The sequence below is a fragment of the Thamnophis elegans genome, chromosome 14 (assembly GCF_009769535.1).
Source record: "Thamnophis elegans isolate rThaEle1 chromosome 14, rThaEle1.pri, whole genome shotgun sequence".
NCBI classification, from domain to species: Eukaryota; Metazoa; Chordata; class Lepidosauria; order Squamata; family Colubridae; genus Thamnophis; species Thamnophis elegans.
This window is the reverse complement of record NC_045554.1, coordinates 29,655,725-29,670,097: the sequence shown is the minus strand read 5'-3', so window position 1 is coordinate 29,670,097 and position 14,373 is coordinate 29,655,725. Positions and strand designations below refer to the sequence as shown.

At 42.3% G+C, this 14,373-nt stretch overlaps 1 protein-coding gene across 3 annotated transcripts in view; it reads left to right on the top strand.

Moving 5' to 3' along the window:
* The first annotated feature begins 2,102 nt into the window (after positions 1-2,102).
* NFATC3 (nuclear factor of activated T cells 3) overlaps positions 2,103-14,373 on the top strand; it is a 54,986-nt gene continuing 42,715 nt past the window's right edge. For all 3 annotated transcript variants that reach the window (XM_032230423.1, XM_032230421.1, XM_032230422.1), the window contains exons 1-2: positions 2,103-2,423; positions 11,639-12,761. In XM_032230423.1, coding sequence (XP_032086314.1) covers positions 2,315-2,423; positions 11,639-12,761 — 1,232 coding nt within the window. In that variant the 5' untranslated portion in view covers positions 2,103-2,314. The remainder of the gene's footprint in view (positions 2,424-11,638; positions 12,762-14,373) is intronic.

Below are 14,373 nucleotides of genomic sequence, written 5' to 3'. Positions count from 1 at the left end.
ACTGAGGCATCGCTCTCTTGTCTTTCTTGTCATCTTTATTGGCGATGCAGAGTACAGTTGGACTGGACACTCGCTCCTTGCCTGATGGGAGGATTCCCTCGCTCCATCTTCTTCCAAACCCAGTTTGCCAATAAAATCTGCCAGAACGAGGAAGGGAAGCCTGCCCTGCATGCTGGGTGTGGGTGGAATCGAATTACCAGCTTGTGCTGCGGGGTGTGTGTGAAGCAGCTTCAGGATGTTTGCACAATCTGGGAGCAACTCGCCTCTCCAACGGTGGCTGCTACTAATAACGGGATGGTCTCACGTGAATGGATTGGCCTGCGTATTAAGGCTGCTGTTGTTATTGCGTTCAATGGGTTGGAGCCAGCTGGACGGGCAGCTTCAGGAATCCCCAAACAATGGAAATACTTTAAAAAACAAAATACAACCCAGATATCCATGGACTGAAACAATAACAATGACTACAAAGAATCACAACAGAGCCCCCCCTGCTTGTATCTTTCTGTTGTGTAGTTTGGTAACACAGGATTAAACATCAATGTCCAAGCCTGTATTTGTCTTTGACCGCAACTGGAACCAGAATCTCCATTTCTAAGCTGGTTCAGTGGGCCTCCTGATTTGACAACCTTTTCCCCCCTCCACGGACTTTAAGTAAATCACTGTCGTCGTTAAGTGAAGCACAAGGTCATTAAGTAGATCTAGCTCCCCCCACTGGATTTGCTTGTTGGAAGCCCACTGGGAAGGTCCCAAACGACAGTCACGTGACTCTGGGATGCTGCAACGTGTTGTAAATCCATGCCGGTTGCCGAGCGCCTGAATGTTGATCATGTGACTGTGGGGGGGACTGCTATGATGGTTGTAAGTACAAGGACTGGTCACGTTTTATTCCAATAAAATGCTGCAACTTTGGATTGTGGCGAAGTGAATGGTTGTAAGTGGAGGACTACCAGTCATGCGCAGATGGTCAATAAGGGGCAGGATTGCTTTGTTCATTGCTTGCAACTCATATTGGGGGGGGGGGGGAGTTGGATGCTGGACCAGTAAAGGAGGGCGTGCGGGGAGGGGCTAACCTGGTGGGTTGGTACTGCAGCAGGAGAGCTCCTTTCCTCTAGGATGGTTGATCACGTTGGCTGGGAAATTCAATCAGAACTGAGCTGGAAGGGACTTTGGAGGTCTTCTAGTCCAACTCCCTGCTCAAGCAGGAGACCCTACACTGCGAATGAAGGCGAATAGACGCGTCCCAGGATAATGTTGCAGGATCCAATCTGGGTGTGGCCACCGGGACCAAAGGGTTTTTGTCTTCCAAGCTTTGAGATGCATGTTGGAGCCCATCTTCAGGGGATTTGCTAGGGAGAATTTCCACGAAGATGGGCTCCAGCGCAAGTCCGAAAACTCGGAAGACAAAACCTTTGGTCCCAGTTCCACTGGACCCTGCAGACCCTGCACCATTTCAGACAAGTGAGTGTCCAGTTTCTTCTTAAAAGTCTCCAGTGACAAAGCAGTTGCTACTTCTGGTGGCAAGCTGTTCCACTGTTTAATTGTTAGGAAGTTTCTCCTTAATTCCAGGTTGCTTCTCTCCTTGATTAGTTTCCACCCATTGCTTCCTGCCCTACCCTCAGGTGCTTTGGAGAATAGCTTGACTCCCTCTTCTTTGTGGCAGCTCATGAGATATTGGAAGATGCTATCATGTCTCCCCTCGTCCTTCTTTTCATTCAGCTAGACATACCCAGTTCCTGCAACCGTTCCTCGTGTCTTTTAGATCATCTTTGTTGCTCTTCTTTGCAATTCTGGGGGGTTGAACCCCCAACTATCTCGGGGTCTCAGAAACACCCCTCGGGGGAGACACCTTTCGGACCAATGCCCTGAGCCCCCAATGGGCGAGAAGCGGAGCTGCGTTCCCTCCTGTCGCCGCCACTCACCGCCCCTTCCAAGAGCAGAGCGTGCCGGCGCTTGCTGCGACGGACAACCGGAGGTGTGGGCTCCACCGCAGCGCTCCGAAGGTTCCCCTCCTCTTCTCCTCCGGCTGGCCAATCAGCGTCCGGGCGGCCGCTAACGGGCTGGGGAGGGGGGCGTGGCCTGCGCGGCCCTCTCTCTCTCCCCCCTCCCCCGCGGCGGGTGAGTGACAGGCGGCCGCTGAGGAGCGGCGAGGACGTCGAGCGCCCCCCGCGCGTGCGACGAGGCGGCCCTGACGGGGCAGCGCGGCCCGCCCGGTCCCCCTTCTGGCTCGCTCCGACGACCCTCCCCCCCCAAGATCCCCACCACGACTACCACGGCGGCGGCGACGGCGGGGTCCGGGCTCCTCACCCGCCCCCCGATGACTGCGGCAAACGGCGGAGGCGCCCACGACGACTTCGACTTCAGGCTCATCTTCGGGGAGGAAGACGGCGACCCGCCGGGGCCTCCCTCCGCCTCCGCAACAGCAGGTGTGCCCAGCCTCGCAGGCCGTGGCCGGGCTTTAAGAGGGGTCGTGTGGTGTGTTTGCGTGTTTGTGTATATGCGTGTTTGTGTGTGTTGCGAACATGGAGAACTCCGGAGGGACTCCAACTCCCATGCTGCGCAGCCGGAGGGACTTCCCAACTCCCATTCTCCGCAGCCAGAGGGATTCCCAATTCCCATGCTCCACAGCCAGAGGGACTTGCCCAACTCCCATTCTCCGCAGCCAGAGGGATTCCCAGTTCCCATGCTCCGCAGCCAGGCCTGGGGAGGGGCGGTGGAGGAAGGGAGGGAAGAGGGAGAGGTGCTTCTCCCCCCCTCCCCTCCATACATTACTTGCCTCGCGGGGAGTGCTGACGTGCATTCAGACGTACAAGTGGTTTTGCGGGTCGGGCTGGCGGAGGGGGGGCAGTGAAGAGAGAGAGAAAAGTGGGTTTCGCTCCCCCTCCCCTCCCCTGCCCCGCTCTGTCCCCCATCTCTCAGGGCTGCCTCTGGGCCTGCCTGCAGGGGCCATATGGCTGCCCTCGGAAGGGCCCCCCTGAGCAGCCCATCCCTCCCATGGGGGGGAGATCTGTGGCCGAGGAGACCCTGACCCTGTTTTGGATTTGCAGTCAGCCCTCTGAAGCCTCCCCCCACTTCGTGTTGGCGGGATCGTTTGCCACCCAGTGCCTGGTGGGGTGACAGTCTGAACTTTATCCTTTGGTTAAGGGGCTGGAGTCCTCCTTCCTCCCCCTCCCCTCTGGCTTGGCTTGGCTTGGCTTGATTTTTTCCCCTTCTCTTTTGCTCCTTGCTTAGAGAGCTTCTTTCTCACATGCATTGTGAAACCCTTCCGAAAGAGTAAGGAAGGGGTAGCAGATCTCCCATGATTTCCCTAAGGCTATCCAGCAGATTTTTTTTTTAAAATCAGAGATGCGACAGTTGGTGCCGGTGTAAAATTATATCAAATTATAAGGCAATATATATTTTTTTCATTAGAAACCTGATTGGGCAGGTGAAGCATTTGGGACTTGGTCTGAAAGGGTTAATATAAAAAGAAAGCAAATTATATATACACACACACACAGAGAATGAGGCTTACTTCTAATGTGCATATAGAACATCATGAATTTTCTGACAGGTATAGTTGGGACTCTTTCAGAAAGGGTTAATGTATAAAAGCATTTTTTTAAATAAAAGGGAATGAGAATTATTTATAACATGCATTTAAAACCTCATGGATTTTCTGATTTATGTATAGTTGGGACACTCAGAAAGGGTTAATGTATAAAAAGTTTTTTTTAAAAAATAAAAGCGAATGAGGCTTATTTGTAACATGTTTAGAATATGATGAACTTTCTGATTTATGTATAGTTGGGACTCTTTCAGAAAGGGTTAATGTATAAAAAGTATTCTATTTTAATAAGAGGGAATGAGGCTTATTTCTAACTTGCATTAAGAATCTGATGGACTTCTGGATGAGTTGGTTGGGACTTGGTGAGAAAACGTTAATGTATTTGGAAAAATAACAAATAAAAATGGGAATGAGGCTTATTTAATATGCATTTAGAATAATATTGACTTCTGGGTGATTGGGACTCTTTCAGAAAGGGGATATATATATATGTATGTGTGTATACACACACACACACACACACACACACAAAACAAAGGGATGAGGATTATTTCTCCTACATATTTAAAATTTGATGGACTTTCTAAATGGACTTCTGGATGGTTTGGGCCTCAGTCAAAAAACATTAATGCATATTCAAATGTTTTGATTTGATAATGTGCTACATCGTGACTGCATGGACTCTGATCAACCACCTAAAGAAATGTTTCCTAGGATTTAGAATTTTTAGGGGCAGAAAATGTACCCTTTCTGGACATTGGCATTGTAAGAGATGATTGGACTCATCCTGATAATGATATTGTATTCCTGCTTTACTGAACCTACTAAATTGCCTTAAACTAAACCAGGCTATTAGTTCCTCTGAGTTGGTATTGTTACCGATAATTGGGGAGGAATGGCTCATGCCTTTTCCTAGTCTTATTATCAGAGATCCTCTTAATTGTCAAGGATTGAATTTAGCAACAAAGCAAATCTGCTTAGTATTGGTTGGAGGTTTCTAGCTTATTTAAAGGCATTTTGGCCAGCATCCTGAACTTTAAAAAGACCAGAATAGATTGGATAACAACTGGGATAAACTCTGATTCTTTTTAGTTGCAAGTTGTCTCTTATCGTTTACATATGCAAAATCTGGTAATAATACATTACTAAGGCTCCAGTAATAGAAAAAAAATAGTTTCTTGAAGTCAGACTTTGGCACCTGGTGATTTCATGAACATCAGGCAATTGTCTTGGCAAGAGTAAGGGCAGTGGTAGCAGATTTCAAATGATTTACCTAGGCTATCAAGCAAGATTTTAATTGGAGATTCTGCAGCTGGCTTTTCTCTGGGCAGTTGCTGCTGGTGTGAAGTTATATCAAGTTGTACTGCAATATTTTCATTAGAAACCTCAAAACCAGATGTCTGTTGCCTTTAGAATTCAACCGATGAATGATGCGAATTTCTGGAAACTTACTTGGTAGAGATGGGTCTGGTTTTTGGAAGCATTTTATTGTAGATAATGGACGTGGGTTCCTGATGTAATTGTGTGTGTGTGTGTGTGTGTGTGTGTGTGGTCTTGGCAGTTCTAAACAAGCAAAGACTGGACTTAACAGAGAGCAGGAGAGATCTGCCTGCTCATGGCCATTCTCCTTTTCAAGGCTTAAGATGGTATACAGAAAGAAGTGATTAAAACCCTATATACAAAATCAAAGATTTGTGTTACTAAGGAAAAAATAAAAACAAAAGCCTGGAGACATTGTTCAAAGCTAAATACTCGTCTGGGCCTTGTGGAAATGTGCGGCTGTGTGGCCATTTATTGCCTGGCTGTGAAGTACAGAAGTGTACAAGAGCCTTGAAGAGCAGGGACTAGATATCTGCATATTGAACCAGCTGTCCCAAAAATTTGCTATTACATCTGTTCCCTCTGCCCATCCCAATAAATGGGAAGTGGCCTGTCAGAGATACAGAAACTTTAAAATGCTTTTAAAAAAAACATAATTGCAGTAGCACTGCATGCCTGTTAATTACAGTAAAGACCTACCTTATGCTAAAGAAAATAAACACAAGTGTATAAAAGAGTTGGAATTGACATGATTTTACTGGGGACTTCCCTGCAGATTTACAGGCTCATGAGCCAGATTTATTTTTAGAGAATGGCTTAGTGTAAAATGTAGAAACGGCCTTGTGTTTTAGAAGCAATTTTTGACACGTCTCTGTTATTTACTATAGTATAAGGCTGTAAGTAATATTCTTACTGCTGACCATATTGAATATTGAAGCTTTTTTTCTAGGATTAAAATGTTCAGAATGAAAAAAAAAGATTGTAGTAAATGTATGCATCTGTTGATTTAAATGTTTGCACTTTTCTTGAATATCCAATATTTTTAAAAACTCTTGAAAAGATCCTTATTTGTGCATTTTATGTGCACATTAATGATTTGTTTCTAAAATAAGAAAATAGTGCCTTTAATAGGGTTTGAGATCTCCTGATTTAAATAACCATTGTGCTCTTAAAATGCATCTAATATTCCCTGGACGCCTGTAGAAAACAAACATTAAGGCAAAACATTTTATGGAAAATAAACAAAAACGTAACACACTTTTGGGAAAGAGTACTTTCTGATTTTAAAAAATTGATCGATATTTCACTAGGTTCTGAACAAAGTCAGAAGCTGCAGTTTGAGAATGTCAATTCAGCCATGGTTGAATGAAATAGCAATAATAGTATATGGATTTTTTATTGTCAATCAGACTGAGTGTTTTAGTTAAGATAAAAGACATTTCATTTACACACATTTCTCAAGCCCTTTAAGTATTTCTTTTTCCTGTATTTAGTAGCATTTGTTAGGATACTTTTCTGAGTGGTTTACTTGTTTGTTATATAGGTCTGATGTGTTTTACATTTTGCTGTGTAACTGTAGTTTCTTGCTCGGCCAATGTACATTTATTTCTAATTTAGTACTTATGGTCAACATTCCTTCTTTTGCAGTTATTGACATAATGTCCCCATTCAAGGGATGATGTTGAAACCAGCCTTTAATTCCTGTGTTTATATATTTGCACCAATTATTGCAGGCATCTGCTTAAAATAGCCTGACATGTAACTATGGTTAGTGATGTGTTGCCCCATCTTCTTCATGCTTGTGCTATTTTGTAATATCTCCTAGCATTTTTAAAGAGTTGGAGAGGTTGTTTCCCCTCTTGGTGTTCAGTTTTACTCATGTCCTAAATGTTTTTCTCATCGAATTTTGACTTATTAGCATCTTATTTTTTAAATATTTTTCTCAGTTTTCTAGAGTGTACCTGCTGAGTATGTGGACAGGAAGTACGTGTTGGAAAGGAACTTGTGGGAATAAGCAAAATTAAGATGTATCTGGATGGAAGTCATTACAGAAAATTGAACTTTTTTGGTACTCATGGGTTTCAAAATAACTAACAATCAGAAAAAACTCTAGAATTTGGTAATTCTATTTCTAGCACAGACTGGCTGTCCATAGGACACTGAATTAAATTCATATGAAAGTACAATTGAATTAGAGGCATACTTAGGAAGCCTTATTATTCCTGGCTGCTGTAACCAGGATTTTTTATTCCATCCTGCAAATAATAAAAAGGCATGAATAAGTTGAATATAGTAACATTATAAGCCCATAGAAAGGCAATCTACAGTAGTTTAGCCATTGTGATTACTATGGAAAGTACTAGCTGGGGCTATCAAGATTTTACTTCTTACTTTGTTCTTGTTAAATATATATTCTTAATGTAATGATATTGGATGTGAAATTTATATTGCTGCTAAAATCAGGGAGCTCTCCTAGTCCATCAGTAGAAATTTCAAAGGTTTGAAGTGTAGAAAGTGCCCCATTATCACCAGTGCTGATGCTAATACTTATATATTCAAAATGGGTTTATCTATTAAGATGTTTTGCAAAATTCAAGCTGTAATTTATTGTAGTTGAATCTGTGTACTGGTTTTCTTCGTGCAGTTATTTGGCTTAAAGCAGAACTGACTCCAACACTAATCTTGTTTCTATATGTAGCAGATTATTATCATCCGCTTGATTTTTTTAAAATCTAAAAGTTCTTTGCATTTAAGTCTAAATGACAGTTTAACTAACAGAACTAACAAAAGTACATTAATTCACTTTAGGTTTTGTTATATAAAGCTTCTTGGGGGTTCTGAAAGCACGGCAGATTTCTCATGTTTTGCTAAATCAAGACAAATTTGCAACAATTGCTGTCAAAACAATTTGTATTTTTAATAAGTTCCTGAAATAGCATATTAAATTAAGCTTGGCAAATTGTGCTATCTGAAACTGAAGCATCAAAAAGAGCTCTCATTTAGAATGGAGTGTGAGCCATGTAAGTGGATTGCAGTATTCATTCTATTGCTCAACCTTAGATAACTTCAGCTGAGAGGAGAGGAAAATAGCTTCTACTGTATTTAATCTAAATTACTTTCTTCTTTATAGGGATCATATTTTGTTCTAGATGGAGATGTGCTGCCATTATCAGTTTTTAAAAAGCTATTACTGTGCAGAGCAGATGTATCACCGAATGAATAATATTCTTTTATTATTTCTTCTTGGTCTCTATGCCATATAGTGAAATCTGAAGTATTTGTAATTTTAAGAATAGAATTCTATTGATAGCAATTTAGGCAAGAACTAGGTGGAGCCTCTTACTGTTGGTTCATATTTACATATGCCACGTTTTAAATATTTTCTCGACATTTCTAAAAGGTGGTAGCTTTTTGCATGGTTGTTAGAAGGATGAAGATTGATGAATTTAAACTCTTTTGTCTTAAAACATTTTATTGATAAAACAAGATTGTTTATTAAATGGAGAATAGATATTTTCAGCCAAACCAGTACAAGAAACTGAAAACGTCTTTGGTTTGAATGATTCTCTCCAAAGGCTGAATGGCTTTCTCCTGTACCAACAGAATAAGGAGTTGCTGTTAAAAGTTTATTAAGTTAAATGAGCCAGTTTGTTCTAGTGGTTAAGGTACGTGGCTAGAAAGTAGGAGATTGTGAGTTCAAGTCCAGCCTTAGCTGTACAAGTCAGCTCAGTGACTTTGGGTCAGTCACTCTCCATCAAGCATAGGAAGATTGTGACTGAAGACTGGAGTGTAGCAAGCACATGACTTTGTATTTCCAACTTTTAATGCTGATATTTTTGTTTATATGGGGGTGGTATCATTATTTTTTACAGCTATTCTTTTGTGTAATGATTTTGATGTTTAGCTACCTAGAACCTGAGGAAATAGATGTAGAGGTGGTATTCGGTAGGTTCTTACCAGTTCTGGAGAACCGACAGTGGAAATTTTGAGTAGTTAAGAGAACCGGTAAACACCACCTCTGGCTGGCCCCGTCCCCATCTATTCTCTGCCTCCTGAGTCCCAGCTGATCGGGAGGGAATGGGGATTTTGCAGTATCCTTCTCCTGCCACGCCCACCAAGCCATGTCACGTCCACCAAGCCCCACCCATAGATCCGGTAGTAAAAAAAATTGAAACCTACCACTGAATAGATGACATACACATTAAGTAAATAAGTTCATTTTTATTGATTTTTATCCTGCCTGTATTATTTTTAGAAATAAGTCAAGGTGGCGAACATATCCAACACTCCTTTCTCCTTCCGTTTTCTCATAACAATCATGTGAGGTGGATTTGCTTATACCAATGAATAATTGATACCTTTGAAATAGTTGGCTATTTCACTCTTTCTCCCAATTCCATTTTTTGAGAAAAAAAATTAATAGAGAAAAAAATGGTTGCATAAATACTGGTGAGCAAAAACTAAAGCAACAGAGAAAGACGGTTGGCATATTTGATATTGAGGTTGCTGATAGGCATAAATATGTGAAATGATCTTGATAAAGGACTTAATACATGAAAAGTGGCGTAGACTGCAAGAACAGCGGTTTGATGTTTATCAAACTCTCTCACATGACAAGATTACTCAAGATAACCATGGCTTTATGGAAATTTGATGTAAAAAACTGAGAATCCTTTTGAAAATCAGCTTGCTGGGAAAGAGAACTGGGCTTCAGATGAGAAGAGCTCATGTCTAAATTCCCGAGCAGGTTCTAAAGATTTAGTTATTTCATTCAACAACCTTCCTGCCTCTCACTTTGCAAAGTATGCCGCAAATAAGCAGAAGTGTTTCATTTCTCCAGTAACATCTTCAGTGAGAGTATAGAAAACAAAATGTATCTATTTTGTTAGCATCTTTGTAACTGAAGTAACACATTCATTCTAAAGAATACCTTGTGTGTACAGCCTAATGCAATATTTCCATTCTGTGGTGCTTTTTAACCAATGGCTATTGTGGTGGTGACTGCATAGAACTTGGCCACTTTATCAAAATGTATTTGCAAGTTATCCAGTTATTGTATTCTTATAGGATTATCTTGATCTTTTCTTAAAAATCTAAGACTCACCAGCTATAGCCAGATAAGTGGTGATAAGCTAAGAATAAAACAAAACACTTGGCTATCTATGAACTTTTGAGTGGCCTATGAATCATGGTCAGAAGCCATTGCCTATGTCCTTTTACCCAGTGTAATTTGCTTTCCCCTCAAATACTGAATTTAGTGGAAAGGTTTTAAATATAAACTTAATATACAGCAATAACTTTTTTAAAAAAAAAAGTTCACATCACAATGATTTAGGAATTTGGTTAGGATCAGAGTATTTTTATGAGTTATGAGTTATGAGTTATGAAAGTTTATTTATATGCCGCCCTTTTCCCTGGGGGGACTCAGGGCGGCTTACAACTCGAAGGGAGGGGGGAAACAAACATTTAACACGTAAAACAATACATAATTAAAAGCCCAACATTCATACCATTCGGGTGGGTTACAGTCTTTAGCCCCAGGCCTGACGGGATAGCCAGATTTTAAGGGCTGTGCGGAAAGTCTGGAGGGTGGTGAGGGTACGAATCTCCACGGGGAGATCGTTTTTACTTCTAGTTTTACCTTTATTAAATGATAAAGTCACCTCAGCGAGATGAGTGGCATAGAAGTTTAATAATACATGCAAACTTACATGCATAATCAGTAATACAGTTGTGTATGTGTAAAATGGAGGACATGGATCTGTCTCCTTTTTATCACAGCTGTTTTGTGTCTCAAGCAGAATTAGCATAACCTCACATCTGGGTATCTGATTAACCACACAATATCAATGAAAAAACCTTGATATTATTTTGATGCTGGATTAATGCAGATCCTGGTTGTCCTTGACTTGCAACCATCCATTTAGCAATCATTTGAAGTTACAGCAGGCACTGAAAAAAGTGACTTACAACCAGTCCTCTCACACTTACCATCCTCAGAGCGTCCCCACACTCATGGGATCAAAATTTGGACGCTTGGCAACTGACATATATTTATGATGATTGCAGTATCCTGAAGTCATGTGAACACTATTTTTGACCTTCCTAGCTGCTTTCGACAGGCAACGTCACTGGGGGAAGCTGGATTTACTTAACTACCATGTTTCACTTAACAACCATGGCAAAAAAGGGTTGTAAACTCAGTTGTAAGTCACTTAAACAAGCATCTTGCTTAGCAACAACAGTTCTAGTCTCAATTGTGACTGTGAGTTGAAGACTATCTGTAGTTACTGTACTGCTTCTTGTGTCGTATCCATCATTGGACATTGGCGATCCTATTTTTATCAACAGCCGCATGAAAAAGTGCTGTTGAATTACTGTACTAGTAGTTAGATTTCAGAGATGGCCTTTGTGAAGGATTTTGCAGCTTGACCCATGCCATTGTCAGGTTTAGTCTTCATGCCAAGTGAGCTCACAGCCCATAAAACCAGATGGTTTTTATAGTGATATTACTTTGCTTGTTCCTGGATTTTTTTTTAAGCATCTTTGCTATATCTCAATTTTGTACGTACGACTGCTATTTTAATATTTTGAACACTATTGCAAATTCCAGACCTTTTATAGAAAAGTGGCCTACAAATGTTTTGAAACCATAATTGCGCTGTCTCACAATGCAATAAGTAGAAGCGTTCCAAGATCTAAATGACTTACAAGAGTGAGATTCTTATAACCCAATATTTTAATCTCCCTCTTGTTTTCCTTATCTTTTTCCAGATCTCGAACCTGATGACTGCGGATCTTTGTGCATTTTCAGCGTCGACCACTCTTCATCCGTAAATCATCCTATTTGTATCCCGTGTCATGGATTTCAAACACACCCTTCTCCTTTGTCTTCGCCTGCTAAATTGCAGGGTCACAAAAGCTACGAAGGAACCTGTGAAATACCCGATTCTAAGTACAGTCCACTTGGTGGGCCTAAGCCTTTTGAATGTCCTAGTATTCAGATTACATCCATCTCTCCAAACTGTCATCATGGAATAGAAGCCAGCGAGAATGAATTGCACACCAACGGCACTCAAAATGAATATCTGGAAAGGCCTTCAAGGGACCACTTGTACCTTCCTCTTGAGCCATCTTACCGAGAGTCATCCCTTAGCCCAAGTCCTGCCAGCAGCATTTCCTCTCGGAGCTGGTTCTCAGATGCTTCCTCTTGTGAGTCAGTCTCTCATATTTACGATGACGTGGATTCGGAACTGAATGAAGCTGCCGCTCGCTTTACCCTTGGGTCCCCTTTGGCATCTCCTGGAGGTTCTCCAAGAGGCTGCCCAGTTGACGACCCTTGGCAACAACCGTATGGATTCGGGCATGCCTTGTCACCGAGACAATCCCCTTGTCACTCTCCTAGGACTAGCATCACAGACGAGAATTGGCTTAGCCCAAGACCAACCTCCAGGCCCTCATCCAGGCCTACATCGCCCTGTGGGAAGCGCCGACATTCGAGTGCTGAAATCTGTTACCTCGGCTCCCTTTCTCCTCATCATTCTCCCTCTCCATCACCCGGACATTCTCCTAGGGGGAGTATCACGGAAGACACCTGGTTGAATTCTTCCCTCCATGGTCTCGGTCCCGGCCTTGCGTCTTTCCAGTGTTGCGGAGATACTGACATACCTCTTAAGACCAGGAAGACCTCCGAGGATCAGACTACAATTATTGCTGGGACAGCCGAGCTTTGTTCTGACGACCCGGGCAATTTATCTCCATCCCTTGAAACGGCGATAGACGATAGCTCCGTATCCCATCATATGTTAAAAAAAGATTTGCCTGGTGACCAATTCCTTTCTGTCCCTTCACATTTTACCTGGAATAAACCAAAGCCGGGCCATACTCCTATATTTCGGTAAGTAGATTAAAGAGAACAAAATTAGATTTCCTACCTTCTGCCTTTCTGTTGATAGACTATGAATACCGGTAGTCCTTCAGCGATCAGTCAAAATTTACAAAAAGGAATTACGACCAGTCCTTGCACTTAAAACAATTGCAGCATCTCTATGGTCACAAGATCAGAATTTGGGCACTTTGCAACTGATATATATTACAGTGGCTTTAGTGTCCCAGGTCATGTGATCCCCATTTGTGAACTTCCCAGCTAACTTACAAGAAACAAAGTCAGTGGGAAAGTGAGATTCACTTAACAGTCACATGATTTACTTAACAACTGCAGTGGTTCACTTAACAGCTGTGGCATCTTCTCAGGGGTGGACTTCAAAAATTGCAGCAATGAGTTCGCTGCCCTGTTGCTGGGTGGGTGTGGCCATAGTGGGCGTGGCCTAGTTGGCCACCGGCACCACGGGGGGGGGGGCATTTTTGCCCTCCCCAGGCTCTGGAGGCTTTTCTTGAGCCTCTGGGAGGGCAAAAACTGCTTGCCCCTGGTAGGCCCCTTTTGCCCCCTCCCTGAACCTCCATGCGGGCCCTGCACTTACCTGGCACGATGAACGGGCCGCATGGAGACTCCTGGTAAAGGAGGGGTGGGCGTGGCCAGCCAAGGGTCGCAATTGGGGATTCGCTGAATTAGGCAGAATCCTAGCTAGAGGATCGCCTGAACCTGTGCAAAACCCCAGCAGCCTACCCCTGCATCTTCTGCATGGCTATATGTTTAAAAGGCTTTCATTTGCTTTCTTTACTAATCAGTTTATTGCTATTCTGTGACAACTGGACACCCTGTGGTCATTCTTCACAGTGGTCTCATGAAAGAAGCCAATTCCAAAGAATTGTCTATGATCTTGGCTCTTTTGCTATGTAAGCCATAGTTGCAGTTAACTATATTTTTAGATTTGGAAGCAACTCTTGTTATTTGATATGGAAATGAAAGCATCTGTGTGTGTGTGTGTGTGGATGGGGAAGATTTTCATGAGCCCAAGATTTCTTTGCAGATTATTAAACTAACAGTGAAATAATTTATAAGAGTTTTTGTACTTTTGTCGCAAGGTATCTTCCAGAAACTTTAGAATGCAATTCCTGCAATCTCCGGGAAGTTTGGTTATAAATGTGAATGTACTCTTGCATGGAAAGCATTCAAATCAGAGGTGGTAGTCTACCAGTTTGGACCGGTTCATCCGAAATGGTAGCGGAAATCACGGGTGGCCCCGCCCATTCGCCCTGGTTCTACGGCATCCCATTTAGGCCCTTTTTTCATGAAAAGGCCTGCGAGCGAAGCATGCATGTGCGTGTGTGCGCTCACATTTGCGAACCGGTAGGGAAGATAAGTGAACACCACTCCTGATTCAGATCTCTTAACTTTAGCATTTTAAAATAAGCTAAGAACCTACCTTTAAATTGTAAGACTTTGGGATCAGGATGGTCACAAGGTTTCTTTGAAATATACTAAATTGTCACTTGCAGAGAGTTAAGCAAAAAAATTGTGGGTGCACTCATATTTATCAGACATATGTGTATTTAATAAACACTTGCAGTATTAAAAAAAGTTACTAATTGATTGATTACTTTTTTGC